The sequence below is a fragment of the Puma concolor genome, chromosome D2 (assembly GCF_028749965.1).
Source record: "Puma concolor isolate L17-30 chromosome D2, mPumCon1.1.hap2, whole genome shotgun sequence".
Classification (NCBI taxonomy): domain Eukaryota; kingdom Metazoa; phylum Chordata; class Mammalia; order Carnivora; family Felidae; genus Puma; species Puma concolor.
Genome location: NC_141677.1, coordinates 87,760,866 through 87,775,840, shown reverse-complemented (window position 1 = coordinate 87,775,840; position 14,975 = coordinate 87,760,866). Strand labels below are relative to the sequence as shown.

The window sequence follows — 14,975 nt, the reverse complement described above, 5'->3', positions numbered from 1 at the left end:
GAGCTGCAGACTTTGCGGACCGGATGGGATCCGGGGTAAACAGTGCTGCTCTGGGAAGGTATCACTAGTTGGGTTTCTGGGCCAAGGCTTTTACTGTAAGCAGACGGGGGAGGGGGGTCTCTCCTGGGGTCCAGCCGGGGGCAGGAAGGCGTCAGCACCCCTGGCTTCTCCAGTCACCCAGGTCCCCAGGCCTAGGCACTTCCTCGGCATGAGAAGGGGCATTATTCCAGAACCTAGGACCCCAGAGGCCTCGGCACAGTCTCTTGGCTGGTACACATCCTCGCTGCTGTGTCTGTTCCTCAGAAAAGACAGGGCGGTGTGTTGCTCCCGCCACCCTGGGCAGGGCACCGAACCGGGAAGGGCAGCTGCGCCCCCCCCCCCCACCCCCACCGGCATCCCATGCTGGGGCAGGTGCACGAGTGCTCAGAGGGGCCAGCGGAGGCTCCCTGCAGAAGGGCCCAACGGCTGAGCAGCTGGCAGGGAGGGAGTGGGGTGCAGAGGGGACCCAGACGGAAGGAAGGGTAGGCTGCGAGGCCTGGGTCTTTGGGTTGTGGTGCTGGCTCCCCGAGGCCCTTGCTCTTCTGCCCCGAGGGGCCCGGGGTCCTTCGCCCGGAGTCCGCTGTGACTCCTCAGCTGTTTCCTCACCTGGAAAAGGGGAGCACCCACCCCTTACCTGGCGGCTCGGAGAACCTGGTGGGGCCAGAGCGGGAGGGCTTCAGAGAGCGCCCGCCCGTGGCACCCGCTGGTCCTGGTTCTCGGCAGAGCCGTGGCCTTGCAGGACAGCTGGTGGCGAGCCGGTCGAGGCCTCGGCGGTGGCCGTGCCTGCAGGTGACCCGCTTGTGCAGGGGCCGGCCCGTGCGCCCGGAGGAGGCAGGGGTTTCCACAGAGGCCACGCAGACCCTGCAGAGGGCCGGCCTCAGCCGGACTGGATGGTTTTCTGCGGGAGTTCTCTGGGTCATAGGACGTAAGACAAAATGGAACCGACTTCTGAATGAATTGCAGCGACTCGTGATGTTCGATCTATGATTGCAGCTTTCCCAGTATCCCCACTTCTGGTATGGAATTCCCCCGAAGACGCCCTGAGGGCCGGGCCTCTCCTGGGTGACCACAGAGGCAGGCCGGGAAGGGGACTCGTCCCCGGGGCCACGGGCAGGCCACCTTCCACACGGGGCCCACCTGCCAGGCCCTGAAGGCGTCAGGAGCAGGCTGGCCTCTGGGTCTGCAGGGGCCCCCTCCCCCACCCCGTGGCGCGGGCAGTGTCACCAGTGACAACAGTGGTGACTCACGGCCCTGCAGAGGCTCCATTTTTACCCTCCCCGGGCTCACCTCCTCTCCCGCTCTCTCCTCCTCGCTGGGGACGCTGGCTTGTGAACCTGCTGGGCCTCACGGCTGCCCAGGGACCTGAGCCCACTGAGCCAACAGCACTCGACGGGTTCCTCTGCCCACGGAGGGCGAGCGCTGAACTCCGGTCGGCAGACCATTGTTATTTTTGGGGAAAAGTGTTCAGAGAGCACCTCACATGGTCTTTGGATTTGAGGCGACTGCACGAGGGCCTCCTGTTGGCTTTCACTGCTGCTCACCGAGCATGCGAACAGCGTCGCGCTCCGGGGGCGACCCCCTCCCTCTCCTTCCAGCCACCTGTGTGACAGTGGCCAGGCCAGCGGGTTAGGTCAGGTCGGGTCGGGTCCTGGGAAACCAGAAGGATTTCGTGAGTCTTACCGGAACAAGGCTGTGGGAGCATTGATTGCCCAGCCTTTTCCCCGGCGGTGGTTGTGGCGGCTGAGAAGCTCTGAGAACACCTTGCGGAGGTCTGTCTGGGCGCCAGGCTTCCCCTAGTTTCTTTCTTTTTAAAAATTTTTTTTTTAGTGTTTATTTATTTTTGAGAGAGACAGAAAGAGCACGAGCAGGGGAGGAACAGAGAGAGAGGGAGACATAGAATCCAAAGCAGGCTCCAGGACCCGAGCCGTCGGCACAGAGCCTGATGTGGGGCTCGACCTCACGAACCGGGAGATCCTGACCTGAGCCGAAGTTGGATGTTCAACCGAAGGAGCCCCCCAGGCGCCCGAGATGACCTATTTTCATAGCAGTGCGGGGCTCTGTGATTGCCAGCTCGGCAAAATAAAGGCCTTCCTTGAAGAATAGATTTTCTTAAACCTTTGTGTTTTAAATATTCACCTGCACCAGGGACAGCCTGTGTCCGTGTGTGTGGCAGGAGCCCTGGCGGAGGCTGAGCTCAGAGCTGGCCGCCTCCTCGCAGGCATGGCTGCACCTGAGGCGCTTAGATTTCTGAGCAGGAGGAACAGAAGCGTCTGATAGGACCCTGGGGGCAGAGCTACCCTGACCTACGGTGTCAGAGGTGTCTCACGGGGGGGGGGGGGGGGGGGGGGTTGGTAGGTGTCTCATGGGGGGGGAGGTGTCTCATGGGGGAGGGGGGAGGTGTGCCGACAGCATCACACAGCCACAGAAATCACATGTGAGGTGCAGCAAACTGGCCTCGGTCAACCATACTCCAGGTACTCCTGGCTCACGACCTCATCTCTGGGCCCAAATGTCTCCCCAGTGACCTTGGAAAAGGTAGCAGTCCCACCCACCCCTCTTCCTGCTTTATTTTTCTCCCAGGCACCAGGCGCCGTATTTGTCTGCTGGCTTGGAGTCTGTCACCCACGATAGTGTCCAGCCTGGGAGGGCCCCTCCCTGCCCTCTCCCAGGGCCCAGGACAGACCTGGCCTGTGGTTCCTGCGGCAGCCTCTGACCTTGGCACTCTCAGCAGGGCCCAGCCTCCTGAGCAGATCTGTGGCCGGAGCCCGCACTCGGACGACGCCAAGGCCCAGCCCCAAATGGCCTAAGAGAAGCAGAGTGTCCCCTGCAAGATGGGGGTGCCCGAGGGCCCCCGGTGCCAGGTGCAGGAGAGCAGGGCCGTCTGGGGCTGCAGGTGTGCCCAGGGGACGAGAGGGTAGAGACTCCCAGGGACCGGGGTGGTGACCTGTGTCTGTGGGGAGCAGAAGGTTTGCATGCGGGACAGCAGCGTGGCCTCCAGGGCTTGGGCTCAACCCCACAAGGAGCTGGTCCCGAGGCTTCGCACCCAGTGGTGGGGCCTGTCAGGAGCTGAGGGTGGGGTGGGGGCGGGGCAGACAGGCGGGGCTGGAGGCCACTGGGCTTGCGCCCTCCTGGGACACCGCATTGCCCCCACCCAGGGTGAGAACCAGCCTTACTCTGGGCTCCATTTGCCTGGTGGCTGCAGCCCCTCTCTGGGTTGAGCAAACATGGACCGAGCCCACCCCCCTGCGTGGGGCCCCATCCCCCACGCCCTCCTGCTGTGTTCCTCGAGACTCTGGAGGGCGGCGGGCTCCTGGGGGCCCCAGCCCTTTCCTCCTGTTGGTGAGACCCGCTGGGTTCAGTGTTTGGGGGAACTTCACACTTTATCGACACGGACTCTCCTGAACGCTGCAGACTTCTGCATGGTGGCGTATATGCCGTGTGGGCTTCTGCGCATCCACCTGATGCAACACGGCACGCTCCGCCACGTCCGTCCACCGCTACTCGGACAAACCCTGGTGGTGGATCTCCTCTTCACCCTGCCTCTGGATGCCCGAACGAAAGTCAGCACCTCCTTTAGGAGCCAGAGTGGGGCTGACGGTGGCAGGATGCTGGGTGGGGGCTGGGCGGGGGCAGTTAGGGGAGGTCCCGGTCCTGCCCAGAGTGGATCCAGAGCCCACGTGGGGGAAGGGACCCAGAGCAGCAGCTGGTTCTCAGTTCCACCTGGAGGGTCTCCGGAGCACATGTGAGCCGCTGGGTGCAGTGACGGGGGCCTGGGCGTCGGGGCGGAGCAGCCGGTCCGAGGGGTGACCTGAGGAACCTCCACTTAGCAGAGGACAGAGTGACTCTGGCTGCCCAGTGGGGCTTGAGGCTCCCCTGGTAGGGTCCGGGCCGGCTGCTCCTCTGAGCAGGGTCACTGTGGGCAGAGCTACCGCCCTCTGGGACGGCCTCGCTCACGGCTGCTGGCCCCGATGGGATGCCCGCCCTGCCCAGCCCTGGGCCTGCCCGGGGACCCCTCCCGGCTCGCCGGCCTCGCCTGTCCGGCAGCTACGGCTGGGGTTCCCGTCCCACCTGTGTCTCCCCTGTGAAGCTTCCACGTGGCCGGCTCAGTGCCCTGCCTGCTGTCTGGGAATCCCGTCGTGCACCCCACAACCCTGGGGTCTTAGGAAGTGCTCAAAACCACAGGGTGCCGTGCACTGGGTTACACGTCCTCCCTTCCCTGTCCCGGAAGCGGGCCCAGGGAAGGCCACGGGGCTAGCCAGTGTGGAGCCAGGCCACAGCTCCCCACGGTGCTCGCACTCTCTGCTTCCATGCCCCGCAGACCTCTGAGCGCCTCTTCCCCGCGGCCTCTCCATCCAGGAAGCCCACCATGATAACCTCACTTTCCAGGGCGTAAAAGTGCAGGCAGAAGCATGGCGTGGGTTCCCTTGTGCTCCTGACCCGTGGTTTCATACACCTTGGTTCCTGTTTTCCCGTTCTGTTCCTCTCCCGGAAGGACCTGAAGTCCAGGATTTGTGGTTTCTCTAAAACCGGGGATTGTGCTGGCTGAGCCCCCTTGCTAACCCTTGGCCCGGTGGTGCCCCTACTCGGGGCCCAGCACCGTGCCGGCCGAACCCTAACTTCTCCTCCGGGGCTCGCTGGGCTGGACCTCCCAGCGCCACGTGCTGGGCCTTGTACGGCAGATGCCCTCCGCAGGCTCAATGTGCCGTTCTCGCTCTCGGGGTGGGCACGCCACGGCCCTTGTCTGCCGCTCCCTGTAGGGGCGGCCCAGGCCGCAGGGCTCGTGGGCATCTGGAGACCCCGAGTTTCCGACGGGTGTTGGGGGCACATGGAGCCAGGTTAGCCCGGTGCGCAGGCATGGGGGGCATGGACTTGGAGGTGCAGACCTAGGGGGGCACAGACTTGGGGACGTAGACCTGGGGAACAGAACTTGGGGGGCACAGACCTGGGGCACAGGTGGGGCCCAGCTGGTGGCCTGAGAGTCAGCTGGGGGAGCCCCAGCCAGGACGGGGAGGGGGCAGGTGTGGAAAGCAAGGCTGGCTGGGGCTGCCTGGAGCCCGGAAATGCAAGAGGGAAGGAAACGCGGCATCAGGTTGAGAGCAGAAGCGGGAGCCCCGGACTGGCGATTCCAAACTGCTCTCACTCACAGATTAATGCTCCCCGGGGCACTGTGTGTGCCTGGCGGGGAGCATCTTTCCTGAGAGTTGTGACAGTTAACAAGGCTGCGATTTCTAACGACCCCTTTCTCTGGGAGGGGTTCATGTCTGGACAAAGTTGATAGAAACCAGGATCTGGGTGGTTCACCCGTGGTCCCCACAGGCCCGGGGACCGCCCTTCGGAAAGTCCCTGTTATTCACCCTGGGACTGTGGCAGGCTCCCCTTTGGCTCATTCAGCGAACCCACAGGCGACCACCCCCAGGAGATGCGGCAGGAGGGTGGGGGGCCTGCTTCCAAGGCTCTGGGCACCTGGGACCCCTGGGACCCTGCTTGCAAGGCTTCACGTGTCGGGTGCAGCTTTCAGGAGGGGGTGTCTGGGTGCCTGGGACCGAAGAAGAGCTGTTCCGGGCACCATCGGCTCTGTTCACGCCCCATCCCGGCTGTGGGTCCGTGGGTGTGGTGGCCTGGCCTGACCCCACAAGGAGCCCAGAACAAGGGACAGCATGGCCCCTGGGACCCACCTCTCTGCCCTGGCCCAGGCGCTCCCTGCTTTGCACAGGAGCCTGACTTCCGCCTTCAGCCATCACCCAGGCCCACTTCCAGGGTGAAGTGTGTCACTGGGGGGCCGCAGGGGGCTCCCTGCAGTGGTGGGGGGGGGTGGCCTCGGGGGGCTGCTCCAGCCCCAGGCGTGTGGAGGGCACGGGTCTTTCTGCCACCTGACTCGGCATCCCTCTTGTTTTTTCTGCAGTGAACTTCGACCACTTCCAGATCCTTCGGGCCATCGGAAAGGGCAGCTTCGGCAAGGTAAGGCGGACCCAACAAGGAGGCCATGACGGGACCAACCCCTCTGCCCGCCAGCTCTGGAGAGGCCAGCCCCAGCTGTGCCTGTCGGTGGGCCTTGTGGACAAGCTGGCGACGTGGGGGGTGTCAGGGGCACTAGGGAGCCTCACTCAGGAGCACTAGGGTCTTTAGTCCAGGTCTTTGGGGGGCTTGTAAGTCAGCCGGGAGCTGAGGGTGCAGACGACACAGCTCTCGGCTCCGCGGGGCCGAGACCCTGACCCCTGCTCTCCAATGGGGCAGCTTTCCTTAGAAATGGGCCCGCTCGCGGCCTCAAAGGGAAGTGTCCTAGAAGCCCCTGCTGTGGGGAGGGGGTGGCGGCAGATGTCCAGTGTCCGGGAGCCGCTGGGACACTCGGACACCATTGTTGCAGTTGGAGCCCAGAGGCCAGGCAGCTTCTCCAGGGGAGCAGACGACAGGACTGGGGTGCAGGGGAGCACGGGTCTCACCCAGAACAGCCGTGCCGCTGGCTTCTCGAAATAGGCCTGTGCGGAGACCGTCTCCAGTTCCTTCTGGCCACATCTAACTTCCTGATTGCTGCCTCCTAATGTCTAGAGATTGGGGGTAATTATAACTCAAAGAGGCTTAACGAGCGCTCTGGGAGGGTTAAAATTAGCTCTCGGGACTCTGCCTTGATGGGTCTGTCGTAAATGGGTCACTTCTGAACGGATAGTTTCTTTTCGGCAGATAAGGAGGCTTGGCAGATGAGGCCTTTGGCCCCCTCTCCGCACAGCTGTGTGGGTGCTGTGGCCCAGGCTGCCCAAGGCCTGGGCAAGTCATAAACCGGAGCAATTAGCTCCTTTGCAGGAGTTCACTCAAGCACTCTTTCCTTACGGAGAGAGTATTTTTAACATCTGCTGGTCAGGCTGACCTCTGCCCTCCCTGCTTCTCCCAACTGAGTGTAAATTCTGCCCCCTCGAGCCACAGAGAGCATGGGGAAGGTCGAGGGGCAGACAAGGTGGGGCTTAGGGTTAGGGTTAGGCATTGGAGGGCACCAACCCCGACCAGGATTCAAGACTGGCTTCTATGGGGAGACATGGAAGTCACGCAGACATTTGGAAACGGACTGAGGAGCGGTGTTGGGGACCGACCTGGGGCAGCCACTTCACTGTCCCCCCACTCCCCATCCCTACCATCCCCCTCATACACCGCTGAGCAGCACCAACCCCCACAGCGTCTGCAGAACCCCAGGGTTCTGGCTCTCTGACCAGTTCTTGGCTTTAAAAGCCAGCTGGCCACAGGGTCCCGGAAACAGAGCTCTGCGGGGTGGTGAGGTGGGGAGGGAAGGGAGCCACAGGGTCCTGCTGAGACTTTACCCTTAGAAGCTGCCGTGTAGTGGGAGGACTCCTTCCTGCTCCCTAACGAGGTTGCAGCTGTGGGGTGCCGTGTGCTGGACGGGTTTCCGGACTGTGGGCAGACCTGGGCTTTGGTCCTTCCGGCTGTTCTCGGGGGCTAGGGCAGTGACCCCACTGGAGAAGGAATGAGGATTTGGAGGCTCGCCACAACCGGCTCCACGTGTGTGTGGCTTGGCCCAATGTGCCTCTCTGTGCGCGGCCTTATTTCAGATGTCTGCATGGACTCAGCCCCACGTGGACACCACAGTCAAGACTGGCCTTGTAAGAATGACTCTGAAAGCCACTCTTGGTCGAGTGGGTGTAAACATTCGGAGCTCACGCATGCCCCTCAGTGAATGGGGGCAAAGCGGTTGGTGCGTTTGGTGTGAGCGGTTACCTTGTGGCTGCCCCGCCCTGGGGGACAATAGCTCCGGAAAATGGATTATCCAAGCTTGCTGTACCTGGTCCTTGGGTATAAAGAGTGCTTATTGTTTTCGTTTCTGTTTTTTCCCAGTTTGTGTGTGTGTGTGTGTGATAAATTACACGTAACAGGAAATGTACCATTGTAACCATTTGTAAGTGTGCGGCTCAGGGCCATGGACGGGTTCACACTGCTGTGCGAGAAACCCCTCCGTCCACCTCCGTCGCCTCGACTCTTTTCCTCTAGTAAAACCGAAACTCTGCCGCTATTAACCACCACCTCCCCTTTCCCTCCCAAGTTCCCGATTCTTGGAGAAATCACGTCCCGGGGAGCATGGGAGCAGGTGGTGCGAGTCCACCGTCTGGATGCCGAGAACCCCGGGCTCGTGGGTCGAGGAGCCTTGTCCCGGCTCTTCTGACCAGGCGAGGAGCCTGGGAGCGTCCCCAGTGCAGGAGGCCGGGAGGGCGGCCGCTGCCGCGGACCTCGCGCGTTGCCCGTGCCTGGGCTGGGGGCCGGGGGACCGGCGCGCCCAAGCGGGTGTGAGCCCAGCTGCGTGCCTCGCTCCGGGACAGGTGACGCTCAGGTGAGCAGGTGGAGCAGGTGCGCGCCTCCGCGGGGACGAGTGTGACAGCCATTGGCAGGCGCTGTCTGCCGGTCCCCGGGGCCTCCGGTGGCAAGTGAGCCTTAGTCCAAGTGAGCCACACAGGGGGACGGTCAGGTGGGAGAAGAAGGGCCCGGGGAGCCGTCCGCGCCGCTCTCACCAGGCAGCCCTCCGATTGGCTGGGTGCGGCCCTGTGCTGCGGCCCGGCACCAATCACGCGGGGGTGCTGGGGCACTTTGATTGGCCCTGGCGGTCACGTGAGCGGGCCGGGTCGAGGGGGGCAGAGTGGTGCCCACGGTGGCTGCGAGCACGGAACTGCGAGGCTCTGTGACCCCTGGGGCCTCGTGTCACGTCCGCGCGTCCCGGCCGGGCTGCTGGGCGGGGACCCTTCTGTGCTCCTCCCCAAACCACCCCAAACCCTCTGCGGGGCTGCGCCCCACCCCTCCCCGGGGCAAGGGGCGGCCCTGCCTCCCCAGCTGCCCTTTCCCTGCGGCCGTGACACTCGAGGGCCTGGCACACCGCCTTTTCGGGGTGGATGTGGTGGGGGTCGGTGAGGTGCACCCCTTCCCGCCCCCTCCCCGCCCCAGCCTCCCGCTGCTTCTCCTTCCAGCTCCCTCCGGCCCCCTCCCTGACCCAGGCCTTCCTGGACTGCCCCTCCCGAACCCTTCCTGCCCCTTCCCCGCCCCCAGCCTCCCCCTGCTTCTCCTTCCGGCCCCCTCTGGCCCCCTCCCTTACCCAGGCTGTCCTGGACCGCCCTTCCCGCGCCCTCCCTGCCCCTTCCCCGCCCCCTGTCGCCTCCTGCCCGCCCCCAGTCTGCTCTCTCCCCGCCCCTAGCCTGTCCCTGCCCCGCTCCCGAGTGCCACCGCCCCCCCCTCCCGCCCCTAGCCTCCTCCTCCCTGCCCCCCTCCCCTCAGCTTTCTGCCCCTGAGGCGCTCGAGTCAGCCCTGCGCCCTGGCTTTAAGACCTCTATTACTGTGTTTAGTCAGAACAAAGCAAACACTCAGGGTTGGAAAAGACTTGTTTACTCCATCAGAAATTTAACCTTGCACCTGGCCTCACTGCCCCTGGGCCATTGGCGGGCTGCCCTGTCCATCCCTCCCTGGGGACCCCAGGGTCTGTACTGGCTTCCTACCCCCTACCACTAGGGGGTCTCCTAATAAGTCGCCCCCCTCCCGCCCCCCTGCTCTTACAAGATGCCTGCTGTCCTCACGTATGTTTCCAACTGAACTTTTACCTAAGTTTTGTCATGATCGAAATAAACATGAAATCTGGGTAGGAATTACATGTAAAGATTAAGAGAAGATTGATATGTTACCTAGCTAGAGATCTAGTATTTTTTTGCTCAAATGTTGTCATATATTTTCATATTAATCCCTCACGTTTTACTGTTTATTATATATCATTCTTGTAGTTATCATATGTTGAGCTGTTGTGCACATCGTCTCTTTTTGTTATTGTGAATAGATTTTATTTTCTAAGTTTTTTTCCAGCGTATTGGAAAGTGGAGACCCTGTCACCCTCCTACCCCTGTTCCCCTACGGCTTCTGCTGCCCTCTGACTGCCCTCCCTTGGCTGCTGTGGCCGAGGACTTGGACGGTCACTGGCTGCGGCTGATGTACCCAGCCGGGGTGGGGGGTGTGGAGTGGGGGGATCTGGCTTGGCCAACCTGTACTCCCACTCCTGACTGAACCAGGGGCATTTGGGACTCAATGTCCTCCATGCTGGAAGGTCTGGGCTCCCGGTGATGCTGTCTCTGGTGCAGAGGCTGGGTCCCCGCTCACGATGGGCTACAGAGCCTCCTTGAAGTGTGCACCTGGTCAGGCCGCTGGATCGTCAGGAAGCAAAGTTTGAGGCAACAGACGGGCACAGCCCTTTATAGGAAGCAAAGTCCTGTCTCCTGGGCATGGGGTGTCCCTTTGTGAGTGCAGAGTCCCCTGACCTGGGTGCGTTCTTCGCAGTGGTCACAATGTGGTATTTGAGCGGGAGTGTCCCAGCCCTTGTCCTGTACCCCAGCCCCTTTTGGCCCCGTGGCCTGGTTTTGTCTCGGGGCGGATTTCTGCCCTTCACTGGCCGGGCCTCCTCCTGCCCGCAGCCCTGCGTGTCCCGCACCCCGGGGCACTGTCTTCCTCTCTGAACTTACAGAAAGGCTGGGCTGGAGCTCACACAGAGGCCTCTGGGAGTGCCTACTGCTGTCGATTTTCAGGTGGGTGGGCCTGGCCGCCTTCTGCCCACCACCCAGCCCAGACCCGTCAGGAGGCCGTGGGTTCTGAGTTAGGGCACTTGCTGTGAAATCTGGCCCGGGGACACTCTCCCCTTCCCCCCGGGGTCCAGCTCTTGTGGGAGGGCTCTGGCTGGGCTGTTACTCGTGGAGGGAGGAAAGCACTGGCCAGCCTCACATGATGTGGGCGGAGCCTCACGTGATGTGGCCGGAGTAGCGTGTCTCGTATTTCTCCAGTTTATGGGGAAACAACTAAGATAGGGCACAATGTACCTTGGCCACAGACCCCACTAATTCAGGAACCTTCTGACCCCCCTGTGACCCCAGCTCCTCATATGGTCTCTGGAGATGAGGTGGGCTGGGAGGAAAGAGCAGTCCTGAAGCTTATGACCCTGTTTGTGGGGACGTCCCAGGACTGCCCTGGCAGCACCTGAGACGACGCGAGTGACCAGCCACCCAGAGCTACAGGATCTCCAGTTGACCCGGGAGGAGCCCCTCTGGGGGCTTCACTATCCCTAATGGCAGAAGCGCTTCGGGGAGAAAGCGGCAGTGGCCAGAGCTCCAAGGAGTCACGTTCCTGCCGCTCCTGGACCCGGTCACATCCTGAGACGTCCAGGCACCAGGTCTGGACTCTGGATCTTAGAAACCATGCTCTTGTTCCCGTCACATGCTTGACGGTGACCCCGCCACGCAGGTCGCTCAGGGAACCTCGGGAAGCTTGGCCGAAGGCAGGCGGGCCGCGGCCGGCAGTGTGGGCAGGAGCCCGCAGCTGGCGGCCTGGCGCTGGTCACCTTGGGACGCACGTGCCCACACCCTGGTTCTCCCCCAAAGTTCCACCCTCTTAGCCACACAAATGACCCTGGACAGTGAGGGGCCTCATCCCATCCCACAGGGAGCCAGCGCACACACACACACGCACACACACACGCACACACCTGCCAAAATCAAAATCCAAACGAAGGCAAGCAGATAGAAAATTGTCCACGTTGGTGGTAGAAGTTGAAACCTTGAATAGGCCAATGAACAGAAGAGACCTCGAAAGAAGTGAAAACCCTGCCGTTAGAATATCCCACGGGACCATACGGCCCACGCATCCCACTCCCGGGCGGGCCCCCTCACGAACTGAAAGCAGGGTCTCAGACACCCGCACCCCCGTGTTCACAGCAGCACAATTCACAGGAGCCCACAGGTGGAAGGGACCCGAGCGTCCACCGTGGACGAGTGGACAAACAGTGGTCTGTCCATGCAGTATTGTTCAGCGTTAAAAGCAGGGAAAGGCTGACGCCTGCTCCAACGAGGGTCACCCCTGAGACCCTGAGTTCTGGCTCATCTGACCCGGAGCCCCAGGCAGGGCTGGTGAGGCCCAGGTTGCTCACGCCCCAGGCCCTGAGCCCTGGAACACTAGTGGGGGGGCTTGGCCTTGGCCTTTCTCCGGGTGCCGGACCGGCTCACAACTCTTACCCGGCGCCCTGGGCCTCCTGCACGGCTGCCTTTCCGTCTTGGTTCCACTCTGCAGAACCCATGTTCGGATTTAAATTTCATAAGTGATCCTATGAGCAGCTATTACCTGGGGTGCCCTGATAGGAAGAGTTTAGCCACAGAGCCACCAGCCCGATGAGGGACGCTGCCTAGCTGACCTGGGTCTGTCTATTCTGCCCCCCAAAAAGGGACCCTGCTGGGTGGGGTGGGGCTAAAGGGCAATGACTCTGGAGGGAAGAGGGATGCCGGGGACCAAACAGACCAAGCCCTAAGGAGTTGGGGGAGGGGCACAAGGCGCCCGTCGGAGAACCAGGTGCGTTGGTGGGAGGGGCCATGGGCGGTCAGTGTCCAGCGAGAAGGAACTGGACAGGGGCAGCGGGGAGGGCAGGGGCCGAGAGCACAGCCTCCTTCCTCTCCCGACCACAGGGAGCTCACTTGGTGGAGGGGTCGGCTCTGGACGCCCCCCAGGCTGAGGGCAAGGCCAGGACGGGACCTGCAGGGACCGGCACCTTCGGACCCAAGAGACCCAGCGTGGCAGATTCCCCTGGGAGCAGCATCGAACAGACCACGGGCTTCGAAGTGGGCCAGAGCACAATGTGAACTTGCTGGGTTGGTCTCTGGGTCACCCAGGCTTCGATTTTGTGCCTTAAAATAGCCATCTCCCTAGAGGCTGATTCTGGAGAAGGAGGCTCACACCTGCTTTCTCATTCTTGTCCCCGGACAGCGTGTGAGTGGTCATCGTCCTGGCTGCGGAGCTGCTGGGGGACTGACGCCTGAGAGGTGCACCTGGTTCTGGGCGGAGTGGCTGGGGCGGGCCACGTGGGTGGACGGCGGAGGGTGAGCCCACAGCCCGCCAGGGACGGCCGCCCCCACGTGTGTCCTGAGTGAGAAGGAAGCTTCCTTTACTAGGCCGGTGCGGCTGCCTGGGTGCTTCAGGAGCGGGAGGTGGTGTGGGCGCCCTGGAACCAGGCTGTCCCAGGAGCCCCCCGGGTCCATTTCCAGTCTGGGTGTCTGGCCGCCTGTGGGCTTTGCCGCCTCAGGTGGGCTAATCGAGGTTCCCAAGGCACTCAGCCCTCAGTCCCCAGGATCCCAACCCCCAGGCCTCCCCAGCGCCAATGCTGAGCTCCCCCCACCCCCCCCCCACAAACCTGCCCATCCTGTGGGCTCTGCCTCTTGGGGAGGCAGCTCTTGGGGTTCACCCGGTGCTACTGCTGAGGCCCCTGCTCAGGCCTCACATCTTCTAATTTTTAGTTTTTAATTTTGAAAAACGTCAAGCACATGGGGAGACTGGGGGGCTCAGTCAGCTGAGAGTCCGACTTCGGCTCAGGTCATGATCTTGCAGTCTGTGGCTTCAAGCCCCACATTGGGCTCGGTGCTGACAGCTCAGAGCCTGGAGCCCTCTTCGGATTCTGTGTCTCCCTCTCTCTCTGCCCCTCCCCCACTCACGCTCTGTCTCCCTCTCAAAAATAAATTTTAAAAAACATTGAAAAAATAAAGGGGCGCCTGGGTGGCGCAGTCGGTTGAGCGTCCGACTTCAGCCAGGTCACGATCTCGCGGTCCGTGAGTTCGAGCCCCGCGTCAGGCTCTGGGCTGATGGCTCGGAGCCTGGAGCCTGTTTCCGATTCTGTGTCTCCCTCTCTCTCTGCTCCTCCCCCGTTCATGCTCTGTCTCTCTCTGTCCCAAAAATAAATAAAAACGTTGAAAAAAAAAATTTAAAAAAAAAAAAAAAGAAAAAAGAAAAAATAAATTGAAAACTTCAAGCACAGGTACAGACGGGGAGGAGGAGAGCAGTTCTGCACCACCCGGGCATTCCAGCTCTGTGGACGCGTAGTTTCAGTGCCGCCCGCTGCACGCCTCCCGCCCACACTCCGGGAAGTGACCCCGGGAAAGTGTCTCCCCTTATCGGCATTTGCAGCGTGTGTCTGCGAGAGGGGAAGACTCTCCTCAAGCATGACCATGGCCCCTCCCACGCCTGAGATGCTTCACGCCAGTCGCTCGTATCAGGTTCACGTTCCCCGACGTCTCACAAATGTTCCGTGGTTTGACGGTGATGGCCCACGCGATGACGCGCAACGCCATCCACACGAGGCCCGTCCAGGGCAGTCCGTGGCCCCGCTCCCCGTGGCCCCGTATCCCCGTGGTCCCTCTGTGGGCCTCCAGGCCGTCGTGCATGCTGGTCCCTGACGTGCTCCCCACCTGCCTTGTGCGCATCCGTCGTGGTCTCCACCTGCGGGGCGGGTCAGGTTCGACCCCACCACACCCCCCACCTCGTGGTCCCCGGCAGAGCGTGGCGGCCAGCGATGACCACCGCTACCCCCTCCTTCCGGGGGATTGTTCTCTGATGAGCTGCCATAGTTATTTACAAAACAAACTTGCCATCAGCGAAGTTTATAGGGAACAGCTCGTGCAGGTTAAAGGCCTTTGTCCCCTTCACTGAATGGCGCTCCAGGATGAAGGGGATCCCCCCTCCTCCAGCGGCTACTGGAGCAGCGCTCCTTGGCGCGGTGACTTTGTGGGCGGGACGCGTCTGCCACCCTCCAATCCACTTCATGATAAGCAAGGTTGTGCATCTTTAAGTGTTAGGAGGCCAAGTGACGGGCCTTTGCCTGTGTTTCTATTGAGTTGATGGTCTTTTTTTTTTTAGAGGCTCATTGTATACGAGGGATGTTGGCCCTTTGTTTCTGATGTCAAGTGCAAATATTTTCCCCATGTGTTGTCTTTCAGTTTTATGTGTCTTTTCCACGTAAAATGTTTTATTTTTATGTAGTCTTGTTTATTGACCTTTCTCCTTGTCGCCAGGGGTTTTGTGTCCTGGGAATGTTGTCCCTGCCCCCACCGTGTTTTCTTTTCTCACGCCTACATCTCATGCGTCGTCTTAGAACTGCGTCTGGA

At 61.7% G+C, this 14,975-nt stretch overlaps 1 protein-coding gene across 1 annotated transcript in view; it reads left to right on the top strand.

The window, feature by feature from the left end:
* Positions 1–14,975, top strand: part of STK32C (serine/threonine kinase 32C) — a 78,602-nt gene that overhangs the window by 39,944 nt on the left and 23,683 nt on the right. The window contains exon 2 of the mRNA XM_086681243.1: positions 5,942–5,997. Coding sequence (XP_086537369.1) covers positions 5,942–5,997 — 56 coding nt within the window. The remainder of the gene's footprint in view (positions 1–5,941; positions 5,998–14,975) is intronic.